This window comes from Gracilinanus agilis, chromosome 1 (genome assembly GCF_016433145.1).
Source record: "Gracilinanus agilis isolate LMUSP501 chromosome 1, AgileGrace, whole genome shotgun sequence".
In the NCBI taxonomy this organism is placed as follows: domain Eukaryota; kingdom Metazoa; phylum Chordata; class Mammalia; order Didelphimorphia; family Didelphidae; genus Gracilinanus; species Gracilinanus agilis.
This window is the reverse complement of record NC_058130.1, coordinates 622,374,786-622,385,927: the sequence shown is the minus strand read 5'-3', so window position 1 is coordinate 622,385,927 and position 11,142 is coordinate 622,374,786. Positions and strand designations below refer to the sequence as shown.

General features: G+C 38.5%; 1 protein-coding gene across 1 annotated transcript in view; it reads left to right on the top strand.

The window, feature by feature from the left end:
- The first annotated feature begins 4,272 nt into the window (after positions 1-4,272).
- The window catches only part of LOC123254876 (vegetative cell wall protein gp1-like), an 11,891-nt gene continuing 5,021 nt past the window's right edge, over positions 4,273-11,142 (top strand). The window contains exons 1-2 of the mRNA XM_044683783.1: positions 4,273-4,374; positions 10,563-11,126. Of these exons, the coding sequence (XP_044539718.1) occupies positions 4,273-4,374; positions 10,563-11,126 (666 nt within the window). The remainder of the gene's footprint in view (positions 4,375-10,562; positions 11,127-11,142) is intronic.

The following is an 11,142-nucleotide window of genomic DNA, read 5'->3' as shown; positions in this document are numbered from 1 at the left end:
ATTGAGGCTTAAGGAAAGGCAGTAGGCCGAGTTGAGAAGGGAAAGCATCCCAGACACAGGAAACAACTAGACAGAAAGGCCAGAGCAGCAAGATGGCATCTTATTCAATGAACCACAAGCAGATCAGTGTCACTGGCTGAAGAGTGAGTGATGGAAAATAAGGAGTAAAAAGACTTGAAGAGTAGTAGTAGAGGCAGCGAGGTGGCTCAGTGGATAGAGAACCAAGCCTAGATTCAGGAACACCTGGGTTCAAATCTGGTCTCAAGATACTTCCTAGCTGTGTGACCCTGAATGAGTCACTTATCCCTAATTGCCTAGCCCTGCCTTAGAACTGCTACTTGTAACAATTCTAAGACAAAAGGTAAGGGTTTTATTTAAAAAGAAAAAGAAGAAAGGTAGTAGCATACTCTGCAAATTGGCAAAATAGCAACAACAACAACAAAAAAAGGCCAACAGCGAATGTTGATGGGGTGTGTGTGGGAAGAGAGGCACACTAATTACATTGTTAGTGGAGCAATGAAATGGTATTACCCTTCTGGAGAGTAATTTGGAAATATTCAAACGAAGTGACTAAAATGTCCGTACTCACCTGTGGCTTTTTTCCTGGGCTTATATCCTAAGGAAGCCATCGATGATTAAAAAAAAAAAAAAATTCCCCATAAAACCCAAAATATCTATAGTTACACTTTTAATGATAATTAAGAATTGGAAACAAAGTAGATGCCCATAAATTGGGGAATGGCCAAACAAATTGTGGTATAAGAAAGTAATGGAATTCTTTCAGTCATTTTTCAGTGGTGTCTGACTCTTCGTGACCCCAAGATTCTTAGCAAAGATACTGGAGTGGTTTGCCATTCCTTCTCCAGCTCATTTTTCACATGAGGTACTGAAGCAAACATAGGGATAAAGGACTTGCCCAGCGTCACAAAACTATTATGTATCTGAGGCGAGATTGAACTCTGAAAGATGAGTCTTCCTAATTCCAGGCTCAGACTTATGATGATTATAGAGAAACATAGAAAAACGTATGAATACAAAAGGACAATAGAGCAAAGAAAACAATGAATATAGTAACTACAACAATTTAAATGGAAAGAACACCACAATGCAAAAAATTAAAATATAACAAGATTATAAAAATCAAGTGGGACTCACATTAAAATATGAGAAGACATCCTCATCTACCTCTTTATGGAGATAGGAAGCCCACAAGTATAAAACACTGCCTATTTTTTCAGACTATTTCAAAGAATTGATTAGGAATACAAGGGATACCATGGTGATATAAGAAAACAGAAAACATCAAGAAATTTTCTTTTAAAGGACTGACATGGTCAGATTCATACTTTAGGAAAATTAATTTGGTAACTAAATGGAGGATGGATTGAAATGAGGAGAGACTTGAGGCAGGAAGATCCAATAGGAGGCTAATGCAATAGTACAAGCTATTGAACACAATAGAAATTGGATCTTTCTTCCTATTATTTTTAAAGTTTGAAGTTTCACCAGATCATTCTTGATTAAATTGAAATCTCATCCATTACCATGGCTTCAGCTATTGCTTTTTTTTGGTTCTAACAACAGCTGCCCCCAGATCCAGGATCACATTTCCAAATAAGTATTTAGATTCATTTGGGTATATCAATTGAAAACCTAAACTCAACATTTACAAAACGAAACTCACATTCTATCTCCCTAATCTTTTCTTGACTTTACTATTTGTTATGACACCATTTCCCCCTGAAAAACTCTCGCTCCCAACCTCAGTCATTTGACTTACTGATAGCCAGCAATTACCTCTAAATTCTGACAATTTGACCTCTTTAACAACAATACTCTTCTTTCCATTTCCATTGCCATCACTAAGTAAGAATAGTGGATCAGAAATTGAATTTTATAAGTCAATCTGAGTTCCAAATCAGACTCCAGTATTTATTAAATATAACAACTAGTAAGTCTTTTTACTCCATTCTGAGCCTCATTTTCTTCAAATGTAAAAGGAAGATATAATAGCTACACTGTTTATATCTATGGGTATTCTTAAGACAGTGCTTTGCAAACTTTGCTTAAATATTCCAAAGACCTACCACTCAATAAATTGGTAGATGTTCTTTAAGTGCATAGGCTAAAAGAATCACCTTTATATATTAGCCTGATAATGAACTTAAGTAGAATGGTATTTGGATACAGTCCAATCAATACCAGCACTGTATTTGTTCAGTTGTGTCTGACTCTTCATGACCTCTTGGACCTCTGTCCATGGGGTTTTCTTGGCAAAGATACTGAGTAATTTGCAATTTCTTTTTTCATTAAACTATACAAATGAGAGTAACTGCCATTTTTAATATTGTCATATTGGCAATACTCCTTCCTTACAGACTACTACAATAGGATTGTAGGGTCATAGATTTTGAACTGGAAGGGAACACATAGAGGCCATCTCTGCCTCCCTCATTTTAACTATTCTCCTAGATTCCAATCTCTACTTATTCCAACCTATCCATCTCACTACACCAAAGACAATTTTCTTAAAGCACAAGTCAGATCATGTTATTACCCTTTATGCAAGCAAGAAACATTTATTGAACACCTATTATGTTCCAAGCACTGTGCTAAATGCTGGGGATGCAAAGAAAGAAAAAAAACAACTAATCCTTAATATCAAGAAGTTCAGTCAAATGGGGAAGATGATATGCAAACATAAAATGGAGATAATCTCAGCTAAATGGCACTAAGATTAAAGAGGACAGGGAAAGGCTTGTTGCAGATGATGTGACTTTAGCTGATATTTGAAGGAAACAAGGAACACCAGAAGGGGGATATAAGGAAGGAGAGTTCTAGAAATCAGGGGGATAGCTAGTGAAAAGGTTCAGAGTCAGGCAATGGAGCCTCATATGTGAGGAACAAGATGACGACTAATGTTACCTGGTTGCAAAGTAGTTCCTGGTTGGAAAGGAATAAGAAGAATGAAATGTGGGAAAGAACTAAGTTATAAAAGGCTTTAAAAAGCTAAATAGAGAGTTTTACATTTAATCCTGAAAGTAATAGGGAGCCACTAGGGTTTACTGAGTGTTTAAAAAAATATCACTATTACAATCCCAAATCCCTAGCTTGGCATTTAGGGTTCTCTGTATTCATCAAAAACCACCTTTCCAAGGGGCAGCTGGGTAGCTCAGTGGAGTGAGAGTCAGGCCTAGAGACAGGAGGTTCTAGGTTCAAACCCGGCCTCAGCCACTTCCCAGCTGTGTGACCCTGGGCAAGTCACTTGACCCCCATTGCCCACCCTTACCACTCTTCCACCTATGAGACAATACACCGAAGTTAAGGGTTTAAAAAAAAAAAACCACCTTTCCAAACTCATTTCCCATTTATGGTCTATACCCAAAGTTTCCTCAAAATATCATCCACTTTCACACTTCATTCTTTGTTATCTCCACTTAAAATGTTCATCCCCTTTAGCCAACCTATTGACTCCTATTTTTCTACTTACACTTCTCCTTTTATCAGCCTCTACACTGTTACTCATTCTGTATCTTTAGTCTGGAATTCCTTTCCACTATCTTAGCCTTCTTAAATTTTAAGCATAATTATAACTCACAAATACATGGTACTCTGTATTCTTCATCTCATTTGATTCTTATACCAAATCTGTGAGATAATTAGGGTAATTATTACTCTCATTTTACATAGGTGACTACCCAATGTGCCAATATTATGAAATGGAAACCTAGAGCCTCAAACAAGTTTTCTGACTCTAAGTCCAGTATGTTCTTTTTCTCAGTTATCTTTCCCAAAAAAATTACTTTTTTTTAATTTTGAGTGGGAGAGGAAGATATGAGACAAGTGACAGGGATTATTTCTGATTTACAGATTTCTCATTAGGTATTATAATTGTATTTATACCACATTGCCCAAACAGACTATATGAATTTCATGAAGGCTATCTTATCTAAACTTTGTATTTCCTTAATAATGCTCTATATACTAAACTGTTAAATGTTTGAGTTGAATCCCAACATATATAACCCTATCACTCAAGGCCAAACTGAAATGACATTTTTCTCCAAAGCCTTTCCTAATCACCCTAAATATATGAGATCTTTTTTTTTTTGCTGAACCCCAAAAGCATTTTCTTTGAACCCATCTCATAGCACTTACACATTCTACCTCATACCATAGTTATTTGTATATTTATCTTAATGATATAGTGGGAAAAGAACCAGACTTGGAATCAGAAAACTTGTGCTCCAGCAGTTCCATATAACCTAAAACATGACCCTGGAGGAAAAAAAACTGAGGCCGAGTCTCCTCACCTACTTCACGGATGTGAGCATCAAATTAGAAAATATATTCTTAGTAAATCAATATACAAATGTAAGTATCTTCTCTCATCTATATTATAAGTGCATTGCATATAGTGCTATTTAATGCCATTTGAGGGCTAGCTGTCATATCCCTGAATTCCCAACAAAGATTTAATATTTACCTTTTAACATCTTAGACCCAGAATACTTTTCTGGCGCTCACCTCGCCCCAAACTACCCCCTAAAACTTTGTAGTTCTTATAATGACACTTAAAGATTGTTGGGACAATCAAATAAGAATCAAATCAAATAAGAATAATGATCAAATAATGTGATGAAAACATCTTTTTAATTTTTTTATTTCCCTTCAAATTATTTAGATATTTTATTAACTTAAAATTCAAATGATTAACATACGGAGTTAGTCTCAATTTATACAACTGGAACCACTGGTGGACTGAATAAAGATGTTATGTTCTCTAAAGGGAAAATGTAAAGTATGGTCGTGAAGTATAAAGTCTCTAAATTGGAAATAGTACAACATACATGTCTGAAGATTCCTTTAACATCAGATAATTTTGGTAATCTGGCAACAAATAATAATCTCCATAAGTTTCTTAGTAAGATTTGCCAATTAATTGTACTATCTACCTCATAGATCTGCTATTACCAGTTCTGTAAGCTAAAATAATAGATGTTGACAGGAAGACCTAGTTTCAAATCTTGCCTCAGATAAAGTTATTAGCTGTGTGGCTGGGGAAATCACTGAATCTCAGTTTCCTCATTTGTAAAATGAGAATAATGCTATCTAACTCATAGAGTCCCTGTGAAAATCAAATAAGATAATACAGTTCTTTGCAAAAATTCAAGTTCTAAATTATAATTATATAGTTTGTTATGTGAAACAATATTTATTGAATGAAATCGTGTATCCATGCAAAAAACTTTCCAAAAAATTAATAGTATAGGATTTGAGAGTAGGGGCATATTCAAAATCCCTGTTATGTCAAATGTAAGGTTAATCACCCAATGAACACTTAGAAATTAGAAGATGGGATCGGCTAGGTGGCTCAGTGGATAGAGCCAGGTCTGGAGATGGGAGCTCCTGAGTTCAAATTTGGCCTTAAGATACTTCCTAATTCTGTGACCCTGGGCAAGTCACTTAACCATTGCCTAACTCTTACCACTTTTCTGCCTCAGAACAATCAATTCTAAGAAGGTAAGAGTTTAAAAGAAGAAAGAAAAATAAACAGATAAAGATAAACTTAATTGCCAAGTCCTGTCACTCCCACATCTCTCTTCTCTCTCTCCCCTTCTCTCTACTCTACTAGCACTATTCAAGTTTAGGAACTTAAAGACTTACTCTTGCCCAGACTATTGCAATAAAAACCTTGTAATTGTTTCCCCATCTCAAATTTCTCCTATCTTGATGATCTAAATGCAAAGTGAAGTATACTGAACCAGGAGAACAAATTATACATTTCAAAGAAATACAACTTTGAAAAACTTAGGAACTCTAAATCACTGTGATCCATGATTCCAGAGGACTGATGATAAGCATACAACTCTCTTCTGATAAAGAAGTAATGGCTAATTGTGGGGATCTGTTTCTCTAGATCATGCATATTTCCTACAAGGTTTCTTTCTCTTTCCTTTTTTCTTAAAGCAAGAAGAGTAATGAAAGGGAAGGCAGATAGCTATGGTAAGCTTCCTACCAAAAAAAAAGAAAGGAAGGAAGGAAGGAAGGAAGGAAGGAAGGAAGGAAGGAAGGAAGGAAGGAAGAGAGCATCATNAAGGAAGGAAGGAAGGAAGGAAGGAAGGAAGGAAGGAAGGAAGGAAGAAAAAGAGCATCATTGGAGACTTTTTCCCCAATGTACAAAAGAGAAAAAAGAGAAGGGCAGAAATAATCATTGACAAACTGAACAGCTTTGAAAGTTACATGCTGAATTATATATTAAAAGAAAAGAGATGAGTAATTTCACTTTTTATTTTCTATTCTACTATAGCCATAGAAATGTCCACCATAGAAATATCCATTTCATTTGGTGTTTGTTAAGTTCAGAACAAAACAAAGACTTTTTAAAGTCTCTCCCCTCTCCCATCCATTCACAGTACCAAGTGAGGCAACAGCACAAGGATGACCATAATACTCCCTCCGTTAAAAACAACTCTATTGGTTACTGTTGCTTTGATTATCAAGTACAAACTTCTGTTCAAGTATTGCTCCTGCCTAATCCTCCAGCAATATTGTAAATTACTCCCTACACACTCTACACATGATATTCCATTTCCTAACTCTATATATTTGCAGTGTTCTCCATGTTTGAAAGATAATTCTTCATCTTGACCTCTTGAAATCCTTGGTTTCTATTCAATTCCAGTTCAATTCAATTGACCTACCTTTCCCTTCCCACTAGTGCCTGCCCCTTCATTGTTTTTAATTTAATTCTATATAGACTTACATATTTGCATATTGCCTAAAATGAAAGAAATGTACTCTCTAAAAACTATTATTGTCTGAGGCTATTACAAATTATATTACACAATCTCAACAGGGTTCTCACTACATCAAGGCAATCCTTTTACACCTCCTTAAATGACTATCCCAATCACTACAGCAGCTCTTTTCAAACCTTTTAACCTCCCCTCAAGCCTCCCATGGCTTACCAGCCATGGCTCCACCCTCTCAGTAAAAACCCTGCCTTATATATTTCACTGAAAAAAACTGAAGCTATATATGAAGAGCTCCTTCTCCTTTCCTCATTTCATACATTAAGATGCCCTTTTCCACTACTTTTATCTTCCTTTGCCCTTTTCTCACATGAAGAGTTGGCCTTTCCCTTTGCCAAGGCAAACCTCTACATTCACAAATGGCCTCATTCCTTCTGGACTTCTCCAGCAGATTGCATCCTCTATCACTTCCAATCTTTTATTTTTCTTCAATCTCTTTCTCTCTGGGCCATCAGGATCCCTCATCCTCAAAAAAAACAAAAACAAAAACAAAAACAAACTTACTTTATCCTAGTAGCTCTCATCATTTATCTATTTCTTCTACCTTTGAGGCAAAACTCATTGAAAAGACTACAACAGAGGTCTCCACTTCATTTCCTCTCACTCTTCTTAACTCTGAAGTCTGGCTTTCAACCTCATCATTCAACTGAAAATGCTTTTCTCCTGAGTGATTTCCTAATCACTAAATCTAGTGGCCTTTTCTCAATCCTTACCTTTCCTAAACCTTTCTGTATCCCCTGACATTGTTGATTACTCTTCTCTTTGATACTCTCTTTCTCTAAGATTTCTTGACATAGCTTTTTTCACTTAATTCTCCTACTTGGCAGATTGCCCTTTCTTCAGTCTCCCTTATTGGATCTTCATCCAGGTCACATTCACAGATTTCCCCATGGCTCTATCCTAGACCCTTTTCTCTTCTCCCTCTGTATTTCACTTAGTGATCACAGTTCCAATGGATACAACTATCAACTTTACATAGATGATTTTCAAATTATTTGTCCAGCTTTCACAACTCTGCTTATTAACATGCTTACATCCAATTAATCGCTTATTGAACACCTCAAAACTCAAAGTCTTTTAAATATCTTAAGCTCAACAACACATCCAAAACTGAACTGTCTTTATCCCTAAACCCTTCCTTCTTATCTTACTATTATTACTCTCCAAGATCTGATCATCCATTCACCAGGTTGGCAACCTTGCAACTCACTCTCACCCCGACATCTAATGCCAAGTCCTATTTCTAACTTCATAACATCTCTTACACAGGTCCCTAATTTCTCCTCTTACACTACCACCACCATGATGAATGCCTTCATTACTTCATACACCTACCATTGCAATAGCCTACTAATTGCTAGCCCTGCTTCAACAAGTCTTTTCCCCACTCCAGTCCACCCTCCACTCAGTTGTCAAAGTAATATTCCTAATACACAAGTCTGACCATGTCAACCTCCCACTTAATTAAATCAACACCAATGGCTCCCTATCATCCCCAGAATCAATTATAAAATCCTATGCAGTTTATCCTTCATAACCTTTTTAGTCTTTTAAACCTTACATTCTCATTTACACAAATACTGAGATTCAGTGAAACTGACCTCCTTGCTATTTTTTTTCCTTCAGCATTTGACACCCTATTTCTGGATTCCAAGTTTTTTTCTTATTTAAAATTTTTTTTCCATGATTATATGATTCCCTCCACCTCTTCCCTACCCCCTCCCAGAGCTGACAAGCAATACCACAGGGTTATACATGTATGGACTCCAAGTTTTTTCAATGGCTTCTCCCACACACTTAATTCCTTTTCAATTCCACTTCCTAGTTTCCCTGGCTTCCTTCAAGATATCAGATAACATACCACCTTCTGCAAGAAGCCTTTAAGGATTCCCCCTCCTTAATGCCAATGACTTCCCAGTTAAAATTCTCCAGTTTATCTACATATCTGATTTGTACTTAGTAGTTTGCATATTGTCTCCCAAATTAGATTGTAAGCACCTTAAGGGCAGGGACTGACTCCTGTCTCCCTTTTTATCCCCAGCATTTAGCAAAGTGCCTGGAACCTAGTAGGTACATAATAAATTCTGTCAAACTAAGGGCAGAATTTCATTTTTGTCAGTTTTCCAATACCTAGTACAATTGCTGGAATGTGGTTGGTCCCTAATAAAAAACTTGCTGATCAACTGATTCACTACATTTCAGAAGACAAGTAAAGCCTTTTTAATATTGTTATATAAGTAGTAAATTATACACTTAAATGTTAAAAATAAAACAATGAATTTTTGTGCATTATATATCTCTTCCAAGGTCCATGAACTTAAAAAAATTTTTTACATAACTAATTTCAATATAATTGTTTTTCTTGGGTCAATTGGCACAGTGGATAGAGTGTTGGTACTTGAGTCAGAAAGTCCTGAATTCAAGTGTCACCCTGGGCAAATCACTTAACTTCCAACTTCTGTCTGGTTCAGTTTTCTCAACTCAAAAATGAGGACAAGAGCACCTGTCTCAGAAGATTGTGAAGATCAAAGTGAGAAAATATTTGTAAAAACACTTAATGCCTAGTAAGTTCAATAAAAGATTGTTACCTCCACACCCATCCCAACAAAAATATGCTTGTTCCTCTCTTTGCTATGATATGTATTGTTTTATACATTTCTGAGAAAAAGACCAATGACTTTACCAGCCTAAAGAATTTCAGTGAGCAGTCCCAAGTAGTTCACTATTAAGTTTCATGTTTTAAAAGTTAACTAACTATCATTTATAAAGGCCATTTCCACCAAAACTAATTGTTACTATGTACTTTGCTACTTAAAAAAAAAAATCACCCAAATCAGAGGCCTTTTTGAAAGTCACATTCTTTTCACTAAGTTTGATTACATTGTGCTTCTGATTTTCCTGTTTAGTTTAAATAAAGAGGGCCTGAGACAGTATGAACCTAGATTAATATGTGTTTTTTAAAGAAGCTAGATAATAAAAACCTATATATGCAGCTGTACACTAGATGCTTCAGGTTAGAGCAGACCAAACAATTTCTATTAACACCACTCTTCTTCACACCTACTTCTAGTGTACTTTATGTGGAAATAGAAATCACTTCACTTTATTCATGTTTGCCTACATAACAAGACATTTTAAAAGGAGAAATCAAAACCAGAATACTAGAAGTCTAGAGGAGTGGAAATGCCAAAGGGGGGGGAAAAAAGTTTCTTTGCAAATGAAGATAACCCAAAGTAAAGACACTTCCAAAAAGAGTTCCAATACCAAATAGTTGATGAAAAGAAAGATACCATAAAGGTCATAAAAAGTGGTGGAAAAACGACAAATATCAAAAATTGGGAAGAGGTAGGGAACAGAGAAGATTAAATTGTGAAAAAGATGAAGAATAACTGAAAAAAAACCCTACAAGGTCATAGGGAACTGCAGGGTCACTGAAAGGGGGTGCGCTGGGGGAATTGCGGGGTGAAGTATATGGAACGACACGAACATGTCACGGAAAAATGATGCGCTCAGAGTGGCTGCTCCTGAGTAATAGAATTGTGAGGATTCTTTTCTTTTCTTTTCTTTGGGGGGGGGGGGGGGGGGCGGGGTAGTCTGAGCAAAAGATTGAAACTGCAGAGGAGAAAAGAGGGTAAGAAAAGCCGGTAAGCAGCTAAGCAGCCCGGGTCTGCGGGGGGTCATGGAAACACACTCTCCACCGTTCCGGGATACAAACACGGGCCTCTGGCGGGTCTCGCTCTGAACAAGACCCACGAAACCACCCTAGAGAGAGGTCGAAAGCCGCCCTCCCCTCCGCCCTCTGCCCGCCTCCCCGCCCCCTCCCCGCCTGGCCCGGGGGGGGGGGGGGCACGAGGGCGGCCAGAGGAGAGAGGGGAGGCGCGCGCTCGGAACCCCAGCCCAGGAAGGGGCGCTCACCCGAGCCCCCCGAGGCGCAGCGTCCTTACCCAGGCTCCCGGCCAGTCCGCCTCTTTCGCCTGCCCGCCCGCCTGCCTGCCCTCCGAGGCGGCGGCAGCAGAGGCGCCTCCTCCTCTTCCTTCAGTAGCCGGCGGCGGGTCTCCTCACCCCTCTGAGCCGAGGATTGCCATCTCCCAGCGGCAGCCGCCCCAGCGTCGGCTCCCAAGCGGTGCAGGCCGCCTGCAGCCGCACGGACCCCACCAGCCGGGGAGACTGCAGACTACGGGGCCCCCTTCCCCCCCACCCCAACCCTTAGCCCCCAACTGCACGCTGCCTGGGTCCAACCCCACACCTCCTTCCGCGGGAACGAGCTCCGTCCGTCCCCTCGTCCGCGGCGCCGCGCCCCCGGCGCGCCCCGCCCCCCCCCCCCCCC